The sequence below is a fragment of the Eulemur rufifrons genome, chromosome 15, assembly GCF_041146395.1.
Source record: "Eulemur rufifrons isolate Redbay chromosome 15, OSU_ERuf_1, whole genome shotgun sequence".
NCBI classification, from domain to species: Eukaryota; Metazoa; Chordata; class Mammalia; order Primates; family Lemuridae; genus Eulemur; species Eulemur rufifrons.
The window spans coordinates 27,833,076-27,857,072 of NC_090997.1; the positions used below are offsets into that span (position 1 = coordinate 27,833,076).

The window sequence follows — 23,997 nt, forward strand, 5'->3', positions numbered from 1 at the left end:
TAGTGGGTTCTAAGTGGTAAAGGCAAAGGTAATAATTTTTATACCAAGGTCTTGGTTTGGATATTGCTTGGACCTTGTGAGCAAAGCCCATGGAAGAGATGGTGGGCATCAAAAGCACACCAGCTCATGGCATTCAAATACCAGGGATGATGAATTTCTGCATTTCGTAGAAGTTGGACAGAGGAAAGGAGTGACAGATCTCTGAATCAGAAGGATATTGAATTCTAAACCTAAAGTAACTGAATTTTATCTTGAAAAACTTACATGTTGACTTAGCACGTTGACATTTTCCTATGTTAGAAGAAATTGGACTCATACATTATAGTGAGTTCGTTATTACAGAAATAACCTATTTTTGCACATCTGAGTTGTCAAAATGAATTTTGAATATTGTCACATAAGGGAAAAGTGGTTGAGCACAATTCAGCTGCCTGTTTCTGTATCTGCTCCTGCCTACATTAATAGGACATGGAATTGGTAAATACTATGCTAGTAAAACTACTGCCCTTGATAAAGAGAAGTAATTATCATTGATCTAAAGCTAAATATAATCAAATGCCAAATATTTGCCAGAATGTTTAAGTTTTATGACTGTAGACATATTTATCAAACAAAAAATAAACAGTAAACCATTAGTATTTAAATTCTTACAGATGCATAATGTGTAATTATGAAGCTGAAATTATCTAGCTCATACATCTTTTATTTCTCAATTACTCATTTTTATATTCTATTTTAATATATCATACTAAAATAGGAACCCATTCTATTTTAATATATCATATTAAATAGTAACTCGGCTGACAAGTTGTAGCAGAGTAGACTAAACTTTGATAGACATTAGAGATAAAGTGGCGAGCAAGTAGAGATGTGAAGTCTCTTCAGTGGCCTGATAATTAAATTTCACAAGACTATCATAAGTTCAATAGAGAAAATGGGTCCTATGGAAGAAAATAACAGGAAAAGCTAAAGTTAAATAGTCTAAAAAAACCTTTCTATAGAAAGTAGCATTTGAGTTAAGTTATGAGGTCCAGTACTAGAGATAGGAGAGGCGGGCATTTTAAGCAGCAGAAACTATGTGATAAATAATATCTTTACAGTAACAAAGAAAAATTACAACTAATCAATCGACCATATTTTACCAAACTATGCTCTCCTGTGCATGTGATCAAAGCTGATTGATGCAATTTGGGTATTTACTTCTACGAAAAAAAATATTCCAAAGACAGCCTAGTTATCTCAAACATAGAGAATAATATAGTGTTTTCAGTCATATATGTGTACGTGTGTATGAAACATATCTTAGGAAAAATATGTATCACTTAGAACAAAATATAATTATATTTCATTATTCTGAACTATTGATTTGCATTTCTATACTTTCAGATGGCATTATTTTCAAAGTCATTAATTCTTAGAATTTAGGTATTTTTATAACATTTCTACTTTCCAGTAAATATATACATTTTAACATAGATATACATACAAACAAAGACATGACCAGTGCCATTGTATTAAAAGTCCTTAAACACAAATTTATAAACTTTTATTTATATTTTAATAATATGTGAGTATAATTATATCTAGTTGGGTAGAAAGTTACTTGCTAATTGAGTGAATCACTCTATTTGAGAAAGCAATATATAATTTATTATTTGTACTTATTTTTGCTAAATTTAGATAACACTTAAATTGAAACTGAAATTCATAAGCAAATGTTCTTTAATAAAGACAAAGGTAGACCATTCTAGGAATCTACTGATGAACTGATTTCTTGGTTTTGTAAGATAAAACTTAAGCCTATGATCATATGCCATCACCTGTGTATTTCATGATCACTAAATTCTGTCAATCCCCTACATGTGTAAATTTGGACCCTATTTGTGATAGTTTATAATTCATAATACTCTAGATAAATCAATTATAGAATGGCTTTAAAGAATCAACTGTGTAAATGTTGGTTTTATTGTCTGTCTCCAATTCTAGATACCACAAGTCTCCATAAGGATAAGAATCATATCAATCTTGATCACCAGCAAACCTCAACAGCTAATTGAATACAAGGTACAGAGTGAAGAGTTACTGAGTTAATAAATAGAGGTATGTGCACTTTTATTGTTTAATGTGATCCTCAAAAAAAATCCATTGATTTAGAGGAATAAGGATCATAAAATGTCATGGTTATAGAGTCTGGAAAAATGTATGTCCTTAATAACTGGATTACATAAATGAATAGATATAGGCAAAGATCAACTTTTATATTTGGTTACCAAATTTTAACACATTTAATGATGTATTTAATGTTCTTTCCTTTTTCTTCCATGTCACTAATGCCATTTCATTCAAATTTTACTTTTTCTGATGGAGTAAAATTAGGGTAGAAATAAAACTAGAATAGAAAGGGATGTGTATTTTTTTTCCTAGCTCTCTCACTACTGGATGTGTGATCTTAAAAAATATGCAAAAGGCGTAAGAGCCTTGTATCTTAAAATTTAAGATTCTCTCAGTAAAACATTACAATGCCATGACTTCCTGGAAATGGAATAGCAGAGAAATGAGCAAATTTAAATGTCTTTCACAAAACCATAGAGCTTTAGAAGCCTTGAACAAGAAAGATGTCCAGAGGAGGCTAAGATAAAATAAACACTACAAGTGTCTGACAATAACAAAAAGCTTTATGTGTACATGTATGAAAGAGAAGGTCAATTTGGATGTCAAAAGAATTTGTAAAGAAAGACAAATACATGTAACTCCCTTGGGGGGAACAAACTTCTGAATGTCCAGTCATATATCTTTCTTTGTATAAATCCAAACTTTAACAGATACTTCATAATTATTTTGTTCTTACTATCTTTAACTGAAATTCTGAAAGAGATACATTTTTAATTTCTTACTTTCCACTGCAGCTAAAGATGGGCATGCGAGCCAGTTCTGCTCAATGAGATATTAGCAGAAACCTTTACTGGTATGCTGGCAGCAGCACCACTCTTCTTTGTTTACCTGACTTGAGTGTGCACATAAAGAGTAGAAGTCCAGCAGCAATTCTGAATCCATGAGACTACAAACACTAGTTAAAGGACCAAGTAAACCACAACCCATCCTGGTACTGCGAAGCCACTGAACCAACATCAGTGGTCCTTTCCTGTAGAATTCTTGTCAGTTGAGAAAAAAATAGACCCTGTTTATTAAAACCAACAACTAATTGAGTTTTCATTCACTTGTAGCTAAACCAGTAGGCAAACGCATATCAGAAAATCTTAATTTGCTACTAGTAGCATCTTAGCCAATGTCATTTATACTTTGTAATGAAATTAGAGAGGTTGTCAAAAGAAAAATAAAATACATGTTAATCTTTCAAATGTTAAGATAAATTTAAAATATTAGAGTAAGATGTTAGCTTTACAAAATGTTTTTCTCAGTGATACTGAGCGCAGTCCATCATTTCTTATTTTAACACAGCCAGCAGTAGTAACAACAGCAAGAACAACATCATGGTGAGGGGTAATGCTAGTTCGGTATCTATGGTCCCAAATAGAAATCTTAATAATTTGGAAGGTTATGGGCAATATGAAACTTAGAAAGTATACTGTTTTATTGCCAAAATTTAATGCTGATTATTTATGTAATAAATTCTGTAGATAATGATAATTTTTTTTTAGAAAGAATTAATCTGAGACTTTTTGTGCATGTAGCAATTGTTACCAAGGTAACCTTCTCTGAAGCCATCAAGATTTTTTCAGGAAAGAAACCTGCACATTCTTTGTTCAGGTCACTTAACTTTCTCATGCTTTTTGATCACCTATTCTCTGGAAACACTTCTAGTTTCCTATCATTTTTGTCAGTCTAATTTCCATTTGTCTAGTGTTTTCACTCTTGCCAGCAGAAAACTTAATATTAGACTTACTTAACTAGTTTCCCTCAGGGTAGGAACCCATATGATTCCAGTGCTATAAAATTCAGATATTAATAAACTGAGATTTGAGATTTAAATACATCTTGTTAGACCCACATCATTAATACTGGAATGCCAAAACAATACAGTTTTTTTGTATTTTGTAAATGCAATTTCTCACCAGAAGTTTAGAAAACTAATGCCTCTACCTTCCATTAGTTCCTTGATAACTTTTGACTTTATGTTTGGATTCAATTCATGCTGTAGAATAACATATTAAGAAAGCTAACTCCAAATCATATTTTCTGCTTAAACGTTAAATTCACAAGGGCTTTCTTATTGATTTCCAATATATAAGTGTTTTAAAAAGCTAATCACTATATTTAAAAAACAATATTTGTATAACAGGTATAACAATGTTTTTCCCTTAGATTATTCATATAGCAATACTTATAGCCATGCAAACATATTTCAGATAAATTCACTTTAAAAAATGATGTAAAATACTTTAAAATATAGTCTTATTATTTAGCAAATTATAGATACAAACACATAATTTTAGTTTTTATTAAGTTCTTTTACAAGAGACAGAGTATCTTTTGACATCCCTGCCGTGTTTGCATCCGGAAGATTATTTCTGATTTGAGACATAAATAGGAGGTTGTCATTTACTTAGAGACAGCAATATATTGTTACAGACAGAGTAGTTTTAGGTTTACCTGTGTATCCAGGGGCACAGAGGCATTTATATCCATCATTCCTGTTAACACAATTTCCTCCATCTAGACAAGGTGAGGTTTTACATTCACTCACACCCAATTCACAGAAGGATCCATGGTACCCAGGTTTGCAATTACATAAAGATCTAGAGAAAAGTGGGAAAATGAGGAAAAAAAATTATTTATTATATACATAGTATATATGTATTGAATTCAAGACTTTTGACTTAAATGAAAATATATCCATTTTATAATTTCCTTTAAAAAATATAGCAATTCCCCTTTTAAAATATTTTTTCTTCTCAAATGTTCTCCATGTGGGAAATTTTAAAAAGGAATATGTTTGGGGACATAATTACTATAAACTTGATAAATGCTAATATCAAAATATGGAAATAATTTTGATAGATGAAATTAACTTGATAGAAAAAGTACATTTAGCAAAAATAGCCGTACACAGTTTTTCCTTTCAGAAGTCTAGACAAAGAGGGTTTACCAACTTTCATTACAAAGCTTTTGAGCCATATTTTAATTCAGATTTTCTGAGGGAATTCTAATTAACCTCATTCATCATTTATATGACCACGGAAGTCTAACATCCCCATGATTTTCCTTTACTCATCCAATGCACATTAACTGACTGAGTGCCAGACATTTGTTACATGCCCAGATCCAAGTGTAAATAAAAGCTGGGCTTGCTTTTGAAAATCTCATGAATGAGTTAGGAATATAGACATGTAAATATTACGATAAATGTATGTCAATAAAGACAGTCCCTATGAAAGCACAGCTAACTACAAGAAGAGGTGATAGGAAAAGTTTTATTGATTAGTCATACAGAAAGGGTGGGATCAGATTTTTTAGATTCCTAATATGAGTGAGACCATGTAGTATTTATCTTTTTGTGCCTGGTGTATTTCACTTAACGTAATGTCCTTCAAGTTCATCCATGTTGTTTCAAATGACAAAAACTCATTCTTTTTATTTTTTTATTTTTTTTTTTTTTGTTGAGACAGAGTCTCACTTTGCTGCCCGGGCTAGAGTGAGTGCCGTGGCGTCAGCTTAGCTCACAGCAACCTCAAACTCCTGGGCTCAAGCGATCCTACTGCCTCAGCCTCCCGAGTAGCTGGGACTACAGGCATGCGCCACTATGCCCGGCTAATTTTTTCTATATAGATTTTTAGGTGTCCATATAATGTCTTTCTATTATTAGTAGAGACGGGGTCTCGCTCAGGCTGGTCTCGAACTCCTGACCTTGAGCAATCCACCCGCCTCGGCCTCCCAGAGTGCTAGGATTACAGGCGTGAGCCACCGCGCCCGGCCAGAAAAAACTCATTCTTTTTAAATGGCTGAATAGTATTTCTTTGTGTATATACACCATATTTTCTTTATACATTCATCTGTTAAATAAAATAAGCCAGACAGACAGAGGAGGAGGATGGGGAGAGGTTGGTCAATGGGTACAAAGTTAAGATTAGAAAGAAAGAATAAGCTCTGGTGTCCTATTGTACAGTAGGATAACTATAGTCAACAATAAGGCATTAGATATCTCAAAATATCTAGAAGAGAGGATTTTGGAAGTCCCCATCACAAAAAAATAATAAATGTTTGTAATTTGTTCATTACATAATGCATTCATATATAAAGACATCACATTGTATGTTATAAATATATACAATTATGATGTGTCAATTAAAAATTAATAAAAAAGAGTGAGGGATCCTTGTATCAGTTGGACAGAAAGCATTAAAATTGTGTGTGCAATACCACGTTGGTGTAAAAGAGAATTGGATTTCCATGTGACTAGGGAATTGACTGTGATCACTTTCCTAGGGTAACACTAGTCCAATTACTGATTCCTTTATGTTCAAATAATAAAACTGTTTCTTCATCTCCTCCATCTTGCTAATACATCCCCATCTACAGCAAAAGTAACATGAATCTATTGAATGCCTTACTAAAATCAAGATATACTTGTTAATGATACTGCCCTTGATTACTATTGGGTGTTCTCAATGAATTAATGATGATTCCAGGAATTACAGAGTAAGTAGGAAATGAGCACATAATTCTCAATGTGGCAATGAAAGATATATCGAGAAATGATTTTTTTCATATTGACAAATTTGAAAATGTTATATCACTATAAAAACAAAATAGGCCGGGCGTGGTGGCTCACGCCTGCAATCCTAGCACTCTGGGAGGCCAAGGCAGGTGGATCGCTGGAGGTCAGGAGTTCGAGACCAGCCTGAGCAAGAGCGAGATCCCGTCTCTACTAAAAATAGAAAGAAATTATATGGACAACTAAAAATATATATAGAAAAAATGAGCCAGGCATGGTGGCACATGCCTGTAGTCCCAGCTACTTGGGAGGCTGAGGCAGAAGGATTGCTTGAGCCCAGGAGTTTGAGGTTGCTGTGAGCTAGGCTGATGCCATGGCACTCACTCTAGCCCGGGCAACAGAGCAAGACTCTGTCTCAAAAAAAAAAAAAAAAAACCAAAATAATGATGTTCATCTCAATTTATGCATCTATTTCATGTAATTATGACAGTTTTATCATATTTCCAGAAGTTTCAAAATGTACTTTCTAGTTTGGAATATTGCTTCTCAATGATATATTTGTGATAATTATTCCTAATTTGCCCAATCTCTTCTAAATAGCAATAACTCATTCAATTTATAGAATTCTCTCTCACACACTTGCTCTCATTTTAAAAATCAGGATATCTCTTGTCTTTTGCCACCCAAATTTTGTTTTCTGTGAATACAAAAGGTTTCTCAGGGGCTTCATGATTGATCGAATGCTAAAATCTGGAGACTTGAATAAACAAAATAGGAGATGCTCTTCACTGATGATTCTTATCCAAGTCAATGATCTCTATACTACTTGTCAAAGGGTGCTTTTATCAGTTTGTTATTCACTTACTAATTGACATTCTGCTTTTGAAAGAGTTTTTCCTTTTCATTCATTCATTTATTTAATTATTTTGTAAAAATATATAACTATTTTTATTTATCTTGATGTTCAATTTTTTCTGAGATTTGGCTAAAGGAACCTCTCCAAACTGGCTTCTCTTCCCTTTTGACATGTCTTCATCATTCTTTGAGCATTATCACTTTCTAGCACAAGATGTTCCAGATTTATCTTGATACATTCCCCGTCTTAGAGCTGGAATCACCCATTTTTTGCCCAGGAGACTTGGTTTAAGTGAAGAATGTTATTTAGAAACCAAGATAATTGATATATGCATCACTATATGTATGTATAAACATAGCTATATGTATGCATATATTGCTATATGTATGTATACACATAGTTGTTATTAATATATGTATATAACTGTGTGTTTATATATATACACATATACACACACACATTAGCCCATTTCTATATCTATGTGCATGTCTGTGTATGTGTGTTTAAAATGCATACTTATTTATGCATGAACTCATACAAAATACTTTATGCCTAAAGTAACACAATAGGGTTCATTTCAGTCCAGTCCATTTTTCATATATTAAATTCCTTTTTTTAACAGTGAGAAACTAAATTTTCATTATCTTAATATTTACTTATTTGTTCCATCAATTAATGGGAAATCTTTTGTGAACCATCTTATTGTTACGCTGAAGATGTAAGATTTGTTTAGTTTTAATTTTTATTTGTCTGTGTAGTTAATCTTGAAGATGTATGACGAGATTAAGGTTTCCTCATCTACCTAGAATTCTTTGTTCATTTTTCAATTGTAATTTCCTTCTGAATTTTTGCCTTTTGGATCCTTTTCTAGTTTTTACTACATGTTATATTTATTGTTTGCTTACATGCTCTTCCTTTAAATATATTTACACTAATTTAAAATGAGGTTCTCAAAAAGTTCTGCTTTTTCCTTTCTGTGCTTTTTTTAAGTGTAAACATTTATTATGTAAATTGTTTTCAGAATCTCAAATTCTTACCTTATCTCTTCTGTTTTTAAAGGTGATCTCACAGTAAATATACATACACGTATTACTTTTCTAACGTCTTCAGTATGCAGATATCTATGCAAAGGATTATCTTTATTATTATGGATCATAATAATATTTTCTTCCAAGAATTCTTTACTTCTACTCCAGGAACCTCTTCCTCCTTTTTATTTCAATCAAAAGCATTATTAAATTCTCTCATTTGTGAAGCTACTTCTGGAATCTAAAATTTTCCACACTGCAAAAACATGCTGTATTTTTAGATAAAATAGATTTTAAATATTATTAAAGATAGATAATCCATAGACGCCTGTTTAATTGGAGTGTAGAGGATCTCTGCTTTGTTAATAGTGATGCCAACAAGTCCTGGGATTCTAGTGTCCTTTGTGAATGGCATCTAAAATTTTGCAAAGATTAAAAAAATTTATAGATTCACTACTGATAGCAGTCCTGGTGAACAGACAGTTTACAGAAAATATTTAATTTATTTTTCCTATTTTTCCACCATGATAAACAATATGAGGGCAAATTCCTATAAAAATAAACATTTACTGTAGAACACAGCTTCTACCTTGAATCTCTATATCTAGTCTTCCCCAGAAGAATTAAAAGGTACATGTATATTTTCTCTCTCGCACCTTCCTTCTCCTCTGCTCTTTTCCAACTCCCTCCTCTAATAAAAAAGGTAAGAACAATGCTGAACAGGCAAAACTTTTTTACTTTGCACCCTATCCTGGCCCTTCAAAATGTTATTTAAAAAAAAGGTACATAGGGTGTATCTGAAGGGATCTTCACCAAACTTTCTGCTTACTGGCTTCTAGCTAAAGCGCAAAGTCTGTCCAGCTTTAGAATAATTTTCCTTTCACTATTGCATGCTGCAGGTCCCTTTTATGCTGACCACACCTACTGAGGCTAAGGGAAAAAAATAAAAGCGAGCCTGATTTTATTAATGTCTTAAGTGATCCAGTCAAATTTATAGTAATTATTACATTTTACATTTAAGGTTTCTAAAATATTTTTTCCTTGTCCTAAAACCCTGTAGTAACAGCTTTTAAAATACACAGGCACATATCTAAAAACATAGTGTATCTCAAGACAACAATTAAGATCATGAAATATATTTTTGATGAAATAAAAATTTCTAATTTAAATGCAAGGCTTTTACTCCAAAAGTTTTAGTGGAACTACACTTAAATATGTTGTCAAAGTATTAGACATTCTAGTTTATATTATATTTTAATTCGATGGTCACCCTAAATTTTTCAGATAGGTTTTCAAGATACTTTTCCACCCACTAGGATACATTTTAACAGATGACTTCTGAAGAAAATTCAATACATTAAAATAGAGATAAAGAACTGTAATTTACATAAAATTATGTTGCCAAAATGAAAGAAGATAGAAAAATACAAGATAATCACAAGAATTTATAGCCCTAAAATTAGCCCATGCTTACATTTTATTTATATTATTCTTTTATCCTGTTTTTATCTTATCCCAGATGACAGAGAAATTAATAAGCAGATGAATCATTTTTATGCTTCTGGAAAGCTGAGTTATTTTAAAATATAATCATTAAGTAGATTAAATAATATTACAAGATCAAAGACATAGCATAGAATTTTTAAATGAGTTTTGATTTAAAAATGAATTTGCAATAAGACTGGATTTATATTTCTTTCAATAGATAATTTTATAAAAGTCTATAGCCAAAAGAAAAACATAAAACTATTATATAAAGTGTCACTGCTGAAACTGACTGATAAGAATATTTTAGCCTATGTTAAAGCAATTCAAATTTTGAAAGAATTTATAATATATTTTAAATATTTTCATACTTTTTTCTCATGATACTAAAACTGCATTTCTGAACCAGTTCTTTACAATTAATGAGATTTCTTAGAACATGAACAATCTATATATTTCCAACATGCTTTCATTATATTTATACATATATATACCTTAATATATTTTATATGTAATATAGTTTAAAGGTATTATATTTTCAATATGTCTTTATTATGTCTACAATTGACTGCACATGGGTGTGGTTAACCTGAAAAAATGGTGTTATAGTAAAGTCTGTTCAGTAGAATAAAAGTAATTTGGATTGATGACTAGTTTCTAGGCACACAATTTACAAAACAATGTACATATTTTAGTCTTTTAGTTAGATGCACATTAATCAATCACTTTCAACTTTGTAGCAGTAAAGAACTGCTAAACTCATGACTATCACACACTGGTAGGAAACAATATGCTTTTTGATAATGGTTTGGCTATGATAATCACATCAGCCAAATGCTTAGAAATTTTATTCTCATTTTTTGTAATATGCCAGCCATTGTTATTGTAATTGTTCTGGTGAATTTTGTATTTAGTTGTAAATTTTCAGCAGATGGATACTGTTGTGAGTGATCTAAGTGAACTAATGACAGTGACTTAAAAAGACATTAATTCTTTTGGATAGTATAAGTTACCAAGTGTCAGAAAATGTCAATTTCAGTGTCTACTTTTGCAATAGATTCATAGATTAATTGGGGCTGTCATTCGTATGCTGTCATATCTCAGCAAACTCATTCTAAAATGATGTCATTAGAGTTAAGCATTAATTGTTGCAGGACACAGTTTCAATAAACATGAGAGAGAATGGGACAGATTAAAAAGATGAATATAAACATTAAGCATATTATATAGTGAATTACTTTTTCAATATTTTTCTTCTTTATATGCCTAGAGTTTAATTTACTTTGCACTAAATATAAAATTATTGGTTTTAACTGAGTTGTTAGATTATATCAAATATTTTAATGGGTAATGTAATATCAATAGACTAAAAACACACCAAAACAAAGTTTTTTAAATAAAAAAATACTTTCTTTCAAAAGAGATAAGAAAATGTGACTAGTTTGTTTTTCAGCTCTTAATTGATCTTTGTCTTTGAAATATTTTAACTTGCTGAAAATGGCATTTATTTTATTTCAAAATATTAAGGGGGTACAAATGTTTGTGTTACAAAGATACCTTGTATAATGCTTAAGTTGCGGCTTTTAGTGTGCCAATCACCAGAATAGTGTTCATTGTAACACCCTCCCCTCTTTTTGGTTTCCATATATTCTTTACATCTCTTTGTGATCGTGTGTGCTCATCATTTAGCTCCAAATTATCAGACAGCACATATGGTGTTTGTTTTTCCATTCCTGAGATACTTCACCTAGGAAAATGGTCTCCAGTTCCCTCCAAGTTGCTACAAAAGACATTATTTCATTTCTTTTTATGGCTGAGTAGAACTCCATGTTTATATATGTATATATATGTGTGTGTGTGTGTATATACACACACATACATGTCACATGTTCTTTATCCATTCATAAATTGATGGACATTTAAGTTAATTTCACATCTTTGCAATTGTGAATTGCACTAAGATTAGCATTCCAATGCAGGTGTCTTTTTGACAAAATGATTTATTTTCCTATGGGTAGATACCCTATAGTAGGATTGCTGGATTGAATGCTAAGTCTGCTTTTATTTGTTTGAGGAATCTCCATATTGCCTTCCATAGAGGTTGTACCAATTTGGAGTCCCACCAACAATGTACAAGTGTTCCTTTCTCTATGCACCCACGCCAGCATCTATTGTTTTTTGACTTTTTAGTAATGGCCATTCTGACAGTTGTAAGGTAGTATCTCATTGTGGTTTTAATCTGCATTTCGCTGATGATTAGTGATGCTGAACATTTTTTCATGTATTTGTTGGCCATATGTTTATCTTCTTTTTAAAGATAGAAAAAAGATAGACTACTAGCCAGATCAACCAGAAATAGAAAATACTCAAATAAGCTCAATCATAAATGAAAAAGGAGATAATACAACTGACACCACAGAAATACAAAATACCACCTGTGAATAGTACAAAAATCTCTGCACATACAAATTAGCAAAAGTAGAAGAAATGGATAAATACCTGGAAATGTACAATCTCCCTAGGCTGAATCAGGAAGAAACAGAAATTCTGAACAAACAAATAATAGCAGTAAGATTGAAGCAGTAATAAAAATTCTACCCCCCCCAAAAAAAGCCCTGAACCAGATGGATACACAACCAAATTCTATCAGAACTACAAAGAACTGGTGACCAGAAATTATTCCCTAACATCAAGAAAGAAGGAATCCTCCCTAACTCATTCTATGAAGGCAGTATCACCTGATACCAAACCAAGAAAGAACACAAAAAAGAGAAAACTACAGAACAATATCCCTTGTGAACATAGATGCAAAAATCCTCAAGAAAATACTGAAAACTGAATCCAATATCACATCAAAAAGATAATGTACCTTGATCAAGTGGGTTTCATCCCACAGATGCAAGGATTGTTCAACATCTGCAAATCAATAAACATGATTTTCCACATAAAAAGAAACAAAAACAAAGACCATATGATCATCTCAATAGATGCAGAAAAAACATTGATAATGATACAATTCTTTCATAATATAAACCTTCAACACACTAGGCATAGAAGGAACATACCTCAAAATTATAAAAGCTATAAATGACAAACCACAGCCAACATCATACTGGATGGGGAAAAGTTGAAAGCATTCCCCCTGAAAACTGAAACAAGACAAAGGTGACCACTGTCACCACTTCTATTCAACATAGTGCTAGAAGTCCTAGCCAGAGCAATCAGGCAAGAGAAAGAAATAAAGAGTATCCAAACTTGGAAAGAGGAGGTCAAACTATTGCTTTTTGCTGTTGATATGATCTTGTATCTAGAAAACCCTAAAGACTCCACCAAAACTCCTCAAATTGATAAATAAATTCAGCAAAGTCTCAGGTTACAAAATCAATGTATAAAAATCAGTAGCATTTCTATACACTAATAATAGTCAAGCTGAGAGTCAAATCAAAGACTCAGTACCACTTACAATAGCTGTAAAGAAAATAAAATGCCTGGGAACATTCTTAACCAGGGAGGTGAAAGATCTCTACAAGGAGATCTATGAAACACTGAGGAAAGAAATTGCAGATGACACAAACAAATGGAAAAACATCCCATGCTCATAGATTATTAAATATTTGTATTTATTATTAATATTATAAATATTATTAAATATTTAAGAATGCTCCATGTTATTAAAATGTTCATGTTGCCCAAAGTGATTTATATATTCAACATAGTCCCCATCAAAATACCAACATCATATTTCACAGATCTAGAAAAAATAATTCTATGCTTCATTTAGAACCAAAAAACAGCCCAAATAGCCAATGTAATCTTAAGCAAAAAGAACAAATCTGGAGGCAACATAACATTACCTGACTAATTATACCATAAGGATGTAATAACCCAAACAGCATAGTACTGGTATAAAAGTAGAAACATAGACCAATGGAACAGACTATTGAAATAAAATCATCTACCTAGAACCGACTGATCTTTGACAAAGCAGGAAATAACATACACTGGGAAATAGATACCCTATTCAATAAATGGTGCTGGAAAAACTGGATAGACACGTGCAGAAGAATGAAACAGGACCCTCATCTCTCACCATACACAAAAATCAATTCAAGATGGATAAAAGACTTAAATGTAAGGCATAAAACCATAAACATTCTAAAAGAAAATGTAGGAAAAACTCTTCTAGACATCAGCCTAGGCAAAGAATGTATGACTAAGACCCCAAAGGCAAATACAGCAACAACAAAAATATATAAATGGGACTTAATTAAATTAAAAAGCTTCTGCACAGCAAAGGAAATAATCACCAGAGTGAATAGACAACCTAAAGAATGGCAGAAAATATTCACAAACTATACATCTGATAAAGTTTTAATATCCGGAATCTACAAAGAACTCAAACAATCAGCAAGAAAAAACAAACAACCACAATAAAAAGTCAGCAAAAGACATGAAAATGGCACTTTTTATAAAAATTTACATCAGGTAATTTTCTAAGAATAGAATAATAAACACGCATAAACCCATCATCCATATTTAATTCATCTTAGTATTTTTCCATGTTTTTACAAAATTTTTAAGGAAAAAATACATAACACATACATACACACACACACACACACACACACACACACGAGAAGTGACTATCTGTCCATCCAGATTCATTCTTTTCCATTCCTTTCTATCAAGAGAAAAATCACCAAATTGTGATATATTTCTCAAAATGTTATATTTCACTAAATATGTGCTACAAATATTATTCTGAGACTTTTTTCACTCAATCACATATTTCAATAGTTAAGTGATATATAGTCCTATAGTTTATTTATAGTAAATAATAGATAGTTTTCTGTTTATAATTATTTCATATTTTATTTGTTTAGATTGTTTCCAAATTTTACCATTATAAATATATTGCAAATGCATATCTTTGTTCATACAGCCTTTATACTTAGTCAAGATTTTCTACTGGGTATGTATATGTTAAACTTTACAAACACTTTCTCTAAAATAGCTCTTCATCCGCCCATGAAATTTTATGCCTTGGGAAGAGAGAAAATATCTTTTTATTTCAGGTTCCCTAAATGTGTTTTCTAATCACTTATTTTTCCTTTTCTTTGAGTTGCTCATTCATAGTGTTTCCCTGTTTTTCTCACATCCTCTTAACCTTACCTTAAGCCAATGCTTAGTGAATAGTTTATGAAAGCTTCCACCCAGTTATCAGTAACAGCTTACTGCCTCAAACATCTGCCAGAGGAAGGTTTTAAGGTCCTGCCCTAGAACAGATTGGAAAGATAAAAATCTGTGGTGGATTGTATTTTTTATCTTAATTATTTACCATTCTTCTCCTTGGCCAGAGTTTCATCAGGGACAGAGAATGCTTCCTTGCCCTGCACTTTTGGGCATGTCCATGATTCTTTCTTTGAACAGTGATCTATAGGTAAAAGTAGAAGGATACTATTTCAGAGCCTAGGGCTTAAGAGGCTTTGCATGTTTGTGCCTTTTTTCTTGAGCTTCTGACACTTCTTGAGAAGAACAGAGTGGTCCAAAGAGAGTGAGACATTCAGAACAGAGGTTTACAACTGATGTACAGACCTGAAAAAGCTTCCCACACCTCTGCTGTGTTCCAGAGAAATATAGATGAATCAAACCTATATTAGCCAAATTTCAGAAGACTACAGATATGAAAATAATCACAAATGACTGCTTTTTTTTAACCATTCAGTTTTCCATATTTTTGTTAGTAACAATAGAAAACCCAGATAGTAGATATAGTAGATATCTTCTGTAGACAGAGGACAGTTATAGCTAAGGAATTTAAATCTCTAAATTCACTTTAATTTCCCTTAGCAGTAGAGGCAAAATCTCTCCCATGTTTTAGGCAAGTTGTTCTTCTCTGTATAAAACCTTCTTCTAACTTCAGCTAGAAAAGTTGACTTATAAACTGTTGCCTGTTTTCTGTGGTCCAACCCCTAACATTTCTTATTGGTTTCAATCCATAAAGAGTTAGATTCCATTGTTGATGATGAGAGAAGTAAACACTATGAGAATAGATAGGCGATACCCTAAAAGAGACATAACTTCACCAATCTGTACTGTCACAAAGTTGGCAATTGTACATGTGGGTCTGAATCTAAGGTAGTCAGACCAAGGTAGAATAAATATGCCTCAGATTAGCTGAATTTATTGACATGAGTGGAAAGAGATGATTTAAAGTATTGATATGAGCATCTGGATGTAGTGTTAGGTAGGCCAGCTACTCAAAGATAAAATTTAATTTCAGCTTAAATTAAATGTCAGAGTTTTCTTGGTATAATGTATAGTAGAGGGAGCAGTTCATAGACTCCTTATTATAGAAATGTTAGAATGGGCCTATTATGTGTAAATTGTTCATTTACCCCTAATTTCTATCGCCAGGGAATATAAGAGGACCTTCTAAACTTCTAGGAAGAAAATCCATTGACTCAGGAGAGTCTTCCATTCACCAAGTATTAAAAACAAGGTTAGTGAGGAGACACTAATGGTCTTAATGAGTTCTGCATTGGTAATTTTTATAGGCTGGAAATGACAGTGCTGGAAGTTGCAGTGAAATTGAATTTCTTGATATGAGTTAGAATAACGAAATATAAGACTGCACAAAGACTGTTGGATATGCTTGACTATCAGACACAAAACAAGCAAATAAGAACATAAATTAGAGAAATAGGAGAGATCAATGTATTGATTCACAGTGGCTGGGTGGAGATCAATGGACTGACTTAATTAACTATGGCAGTGATTAATGGCTGAATTGGTTTCTAGAGATGAAATATATGGACAGTCTACTAATGTGCTAATTTAAATATACAAAATGAAATGTATAGGTCTGCAGGACAGAAACATAATCCAATTTGACTTTGTAGGGATTCCCAGTCTCTTACACAATTCCCAAATCTAAGCTACATCACAGACTTAGTCCTTCAAATGAAGGCTGGGGTGTGCCTTTTTGAAGAATAATCTTTTATATAGTTTGGTCCATGTTTCTTCCTAAAGACTTCCTCAGAGAAATCTGAGGCCATTTACCAGTATGACTATTCACTGGTGAAAGAAAAATATCGAGACCTTTTAGGAATTATTAGTACCTGTTCTGAAATTATGCTTATCTCTGAAGTGCCAGCGCTTTACCTGTAGGAGCACAAGATTAGTGAGGTCAGGGAAGATGAGATCACAAATCCATCTTTTGTTTGGTTTTGTTTTTTTTTCCCCACAGTACTTGAATGTATAGTGTAGTTGATATACTTAGTAATAGAATCTCCACATTGGAATAAGAACTATTATATAGAAAAGCTCAATTGGAAGATCTTGCCATGCCCATCAGACTCATCAAGACTTGAAAACTGAAAGCAGTTCTGTATTTCTATGGGACTTACAGTGATTAGTGTCACCTTAAAAGGCTTGAGAGTTGCAGGGGTGGTGATTCCAGATATCCCCATTCATCTTACTAGATTAGACAATGAAAAAGCTAGACAGGCCATAGAAAATAATAGAAACAATAAAAAACTATTGAAAACTTAAGCAAGATCTGAAAAAATATCAACAATTTTAGATGCTGAATGTCTATCAAGACAGATAAACAGAGCCCCTAGTACTTGAGTCCAGATGTAACCTGGAAAAAGAGTTCTTTTGTATTCTAACCAGTGAATCTCCAGTTGAATCTGTTAAAGTTTTTTTTTTTTTTTTTAAGATATTTTCAAAGACCTAAATAAATAAAGAGATATTAATTCTCCTCAAATTGACCTACAGATTCAATAAAATTCCTATCAAAATTCTACCTGGTCTTAGTTTGCTTGTTTGGATGTATATTACGTAGAATAAAATTTAACAGAATTTATTCCATTGATTGTAACAGACAAAATTGACAAAAATAACTAAATCTGCCTGAAAAAGTTAAAATATATGATATTTCTTGCCATACCTGTATTGAAATATTTCAAAGGTAAGTAATTAAGATTTACGGCACTAGTGCATGTATGACTAACTGAATAAGCAACAGAATAGAAGCAAAGAAATAGACATATTTTTATGGGGAAACTTGATCTGTAACCAACAAGGCATTATAGTTCAGTGAGTAAAAGATGGACTTATTCAATACATATAGCAGACACATTACTTACTTGTGTGAAAAAAATGAACTTTGATTCCTACTTTGTACTACATATACTCACATACACAATAATCCTTATGCATGAGATTTAAATATAAAGAAAAGGACTTTAAATATTTTAAAAGGAAATATAATAAAAAATTCTTTTGTCCTAGTGTAGACAAAACAACACTAAATAAGATATCAGTAAAGTGCAAACCATCCACAAAGTAATTGAATAATTCAAATATATTAAATTTCAGTTTTAGTACTCATAAAGAACGTGAAGATTTGTTTCAACTAGCAGAAGATATATTCAATACATACGGCTAACAAAGGCATTAGTAATTATAATATATGAATATTCTTACAAATCAATAAGAGAATAATAATGGGCATATGTCATAATTAGGCATTTCTAGAAAGAAAATATTAAATATCTCAAAATATATGAAAAATTTCTCAACCTCATATAATCATGAAAATGCAGAGAAAAACCACAATGAGATATGATATCACACACAGCCCAAAATGGAATATTCTGACAATGACCATAGGAACATTTATTTACTGTTGTTAGGAGTACAAATATTTCATTTTTCAAAATGAAATGAAAAAAATAAACATAATTTAGTAAATGTAGACATTTCTACCCAATAGTTCAACAATTCTATTTCTAGCTATGTAACCTAGAGTAACACTAGTATTTGCATATTTGGAGAAATAATGGAAAACCTTAATATTATTGTTGATAAAACAAAAGAGTTAAATAACACAAATATCTATCACCAGTAGAATGGTAAATACATGTTGGCATATATTTAAGATGGATTGTTCTATAAAAGTTAAAAATCAGCAACAGATACAGCATTAACAGGTGTAACAGAAGCATTATGTTCAACAAAAATAATTTTCAGGAGACCATCCATAATATTATTTCACTTATATTAATATGCAAGATAAAGAATGTTTTGCTCAGGCATACATACAAATTGTTAATATTGTAAATTAAAGGCAGGTGTGGTAAATATAAATTCAGGATATTTGATACAATTGGGTAGGAGAGAGGAGAATGTATGTGGGACAAGCACAAATATACCAGTAATGTTCATTTTCCTAAGGTGCAAAATGGGCACACATGTGCTCAATTATTTACTAAATTATTCATATAAAATAATTAATGCAATAAAAAAAGCCCCTCACCTGTTTGCCAGATCCACACAGGTTCCATTATTTTTGCAAGGAAATGAGGAACACTCATTAATTTCAATTTCACATAGAGGTCCAGAAAACCCGGGTCTGCAAATACATCTTTTAACCAAAAACATTAATAACTACATTAGTATAAATGTATAAAATCAAAATTTCAACTAATTGCAGCAAGGCAAATTTTTAATAATTATAAATATTGCTTAATTTGTCAACTGAAATTCTTAACATGCATATGTCTAGATACATAAACACGCATCTGGATATTTTTTGGTTTTCTCTACCTGAAATTGTTGACCCCATTTTCACAGTCCCCATAATTCTGGCAAGGAAGAGAGAGGCACTCATTCATGTCAATTTCACAGTGTTCACCTTCAAATTCTGCAAGGAAAGACGAGATGGATATGTATGAGCAATTCTTTGTATAGAGTGTAAATATCAGAATGAATGGTAAAGAGTCGAGAATATGTTATGGTTAAAAAAAGAAAAGGAAAATACCTCATGTCAAGCCTCTCATAAAACTCTATTTCATATAATCTTTGCATAAAAACATGCCAGTTTCTAGATTAATGAGTTCAAATGAAAGAATCAAGGGAGGAACACTCTACTAAATCCCTTGAGAAAGTAGAGTTGTTGCTAATGTCGTGTTGTTTTAAGGTATTTAAATGTTTGAACAAGAAGAACTGAAATGATCTGGAAAGCAAATGAATTAATGTGATGACCAATCTTAAAGTAAAATTGAGCTTCAATGATCAAATTTATTCAAGGCAGTTAGCAGATGAGGCAAATTATTTAATTGCTTATCATATCTAGTGATTCAAAGAAAACAAATTATTTTGATTCATAGCTAATCAGTCATCCATTTAAACACATGCCAGTTATATTAAAAAAAACAATGAATGTGAAAGAAAATTATACAGACTGTTAAAAAGAAGTTGTAATTTTTTCAACACATTTCCATCATAAAAATCCACATGATATCACCCTTAAAATACAATTAAATATTTTAATAATTATGATAACTGGTTAAACAATCAATTTCATAGATATATATTAACTAATTATAACAAAATATTAATATATACTTATAGTCATTTTTTGCCTGTTAATATTTTCCCTATGCTAGTTCAAAAATATAAGAAACGGGATTTGCATTTTCCTTTTTCAGTGATAAAGCTAATCACTAAATAATTACAGTAACATTATAGATGTCAATATGCAGTCACACTTATTTAGTTTGAGGAACATAGGGTCATTCAAGTTACTTTAAGAAAACAGGTACCTGGCTGGGCATGGTGGCTCACCCTTACAATCCCAGCACTTTCACAGGTTGAGGTGGGACATCTCTTGAGGCCAGGAGTTCAAGACCAGCCTGGGCAACATAGAGAGACCCTGTCCCTACAAAAAATTTAAAAAATTATCCAGTTGTGGTGGCATGTGCCTACAATCTCAGCTTTTTGGGAACTTGAGGCAGGAGGATGGTTTGAGCCCAGGAGTTTGAGACTGCAGTGAGCTATGATCATGCCACTGCCCTCTACACTGTGTGGTAGAATGAGACCCTGTCTCAAAAAAAAAAAAAAAAAAAAAGGAAGAAAAGAAAAGAAAAATTGTATTCACTGTTTAAATAAACATAGACTAGAATTAATTGGACCTGAGAAGCATCTGAATGGAAAGGGTGGTCCAGTAACCTAGGAATGGTTGTCTTCCTCTCATAGTACCTTCTCATATAGCTTCTTCTCCTCTCTCTATCACAAATATATCTTTATATTTAAAGTTTCAAGTCATTTGTAATGTTGTCATGGAAATGAGATGGCACAGCTTCCTTGGTCTCTATGTCTATATTATGACATTTCAGCTTCAGCACCTACTGTTCAATGGAAAATTGCCACAGTATTTCCTCACTCAGATTCCCATGACAGAACATGAAATTGACCTACTTTATCTTTTCACACCAAACCATGCCACAAGTCATTGACATTTTTTGTGTTGTCTACCATTAGATCAAACTCCAAACCTGCCTTCCATTGGAATTTAACAGGGAGGTTGATATTACATCCTATAAAATCTGGCTGCCTCTTTAGCAGGATATAATATGGAAAACTAGAAATTAATCCAAAAGAAAACAAAAGAGAAAAAATGAACAAAGTACAGATACAAGAAACAGAAAACAAATAGCAGGATGGTTTATTTAAAGATACAAATATCAATAATTACATTAAATATAATTTAAAAAAAATTGAAAGGTAGAGGGAGACTAAATAAAATATCAGAAGCAACTGCATGATACCTAAAATAAATTCATTTAAATATAATGACAAAGATAGGTTAAATTTAAAAGATGGAATGAAGGTATGCTATGAAATACTAATTATAAGAAGGCTAGAGTGATTATGTGACTATCAGACACAGTAGTCTGCAGGACAAGCAATATTTTTAATTTGTCTTATTTTTTCTTACTCAATTCTCAGAGGCTTCAAGTGAATCTCTGAAGTTACGTGCTTATAATTTATTCATGTGCTATATGTTGTATCCTCAGCATTAAAAGCAAAGTTAAAATGAGTTATTTCCAAGTTAATATGGTTCTCCTTATTTTAGATGAGCAAGCTGTTATTACTCCAACACACTTCATCATCCTTCAATCACCATAGCTGTTTTTATATTTAAGTTATAAATTTCATAGCATGGTTATAGACAGCTTCTATTTTCAAAAGATGTTCAATTCTTTAAATATTTGAATGTAGTTAGATTTTTCACAAGTTAAAGATTTAGGAAGTCAGATACATTTCACCATTCCTACTTTCAGCATGATTCATTTTCTCCGGGAGGCAGGGTAGCCTGACACTAAAATGTTTCTTAGCAATTTTCTTTTGAGGCACTGGAACTGAGGGGCACTGGCTAGCTAAAGACAAGTGCCAGTGAGCCGCCACGATTTCAGCTGAGCTGATGAATCAGAAGAACATTCAGGACCTGATAACTCCGACAGCTCACAGGATAATCTTGTTTTTCTTGATTTTGCCTTATTCATTAAGTTTGACATTTCTGAGATGGAGCTTTGTTACCAACTAGCAACATATGTCAATGGGCTGAGGAAATGAGATTGCTGAAATGCAGTAGATATTGGGAGAAAAAATAAAGTAGATGTGGACTGCATTCATAATAAGCCAAAGCTTTGCTGAAAAAGTTTATGCTTTAGGGATTTAAAAAAGTGAAATGTATATACAGTCATGTATCATACAATGCCTTGGTCAATGACAGACCACATATATGACAGTGGTCCCATAAGATTATGATGGAGCTATATAAAGGAGTAGACTATACCATTTAGGTTTACGTAAGTACACTCTATGATGTTCACAGGATAACAAAATCGCCTACTGGTATTTCTTAGAATGTATCCCCATGTTTAAGCAACACATGACTATATACTTAGTCTCAAAGAATGCATTCTATAGTCTTAGGTGGCTGGCTGCACCACCTGAAAGATTATCCAATAGAAAGTTCAGTGAATTAAGTTTATGCTATTCCTCTGCTATTTATTGCCATCCAAAACTGTTCAGTTGAATCTACTTTGTTAACTGTAGTAAGGCCTTTACATGCACAAACAGTAAATCATTCTTAAATGGATACTTTCTTGATCCTTTTCTTATATTGTCTTGTCTGTGTATTGCTATAGCAAATACACATGAATGGTTAGTAAATGATATTATTTTCATACTTCCCTACTCCCGCAAAACATATATTAATGAGTTAATAAGCTTACCCTCAAATCTAGGATCTAAATCAATCTACATCACAGGTATCATTGTTAAAATCACTTAATATTTTCTCATTTCTAACAAATTCAGCCTTTTTGCACTTGATTGTCTAGAAAGTATCATATGGAGCAGAGTACACTAATAATAGTAAGATTTTTTTTAGGTAGCATTTTATCATTCGGGACTATAATACCCTTCACTTTGGAAGTGGTATCAGTTGGAGTAATTGGAAGTGAAATTAAACAGGAAAAAACCTAGTGTATACCACAACATGTATTCAAACTAGGTAGCTAAAAATCATATTTTAAAATAAAAACTAAAAATATTAAAAATGAATTATTTTCAAAAACATTAAAAGGTATTATTTTCATTTCTTCTTAATCTAATTTCTCTAGATTTTAAACTTTATGAAAACAAAAAAACCTCAGAATTCTGTTAGCAAACCAGATTTTTTTTGTCATTTTAAAATACTTTTATACAAATATTAATATTTTCTAAAAGAATTAACCAATATTAGAAACAGCTATGGATTTAACTTTAAAAACTATAAAATATGAATACATAGGACTAATATTTCTATTGATAATAGGCCTCAATAAGGGTTTTTTTTTTGTCTCCTTTTATTTTTTTTTTATTTCAGCTTATTATGGGGGTACAAAAGTTCAGGTTATGTATATTGCCCATTCCCCCCCATCCCTCCATCAGAGCTTCAAGCATGTCCATTCCCCAGACAGTGTGCATCGCACTCATTATGTAGGTATGCACCCATCCTCTCCTCCCTCCCCCCACATCTGCCCGACACCCAATTGGTGTTATTCCCAAATGTGCATTTAGGTGATGATCAGGGAAACCAATTTGCTGGTGAGTAC

General features: G+C 32.0%; 1 protein-coding gene across 1 annotated transcript in view; it reads right to left on the reverse strand.

Moving 5' to 3' along the window:
- Positions 1–23,997, reverse strand: part of EYS (eyes shut homolog) — a 1,462,097-nt gene that overhangs the window by 975,028 nt on the left and 463,072 nt on the right. The window contains 3 exon segments of the mRNA XM_069488330.1: positions 4,612–4,757; positions 19,368–19,475; positions 19,658–19,754. Of these exon segments, the coding sequence (XP_069344431.1) occupies positions 4,612–4,757; positions 19,368–19,475; positions 19,658–19,754 (351 nt within the window).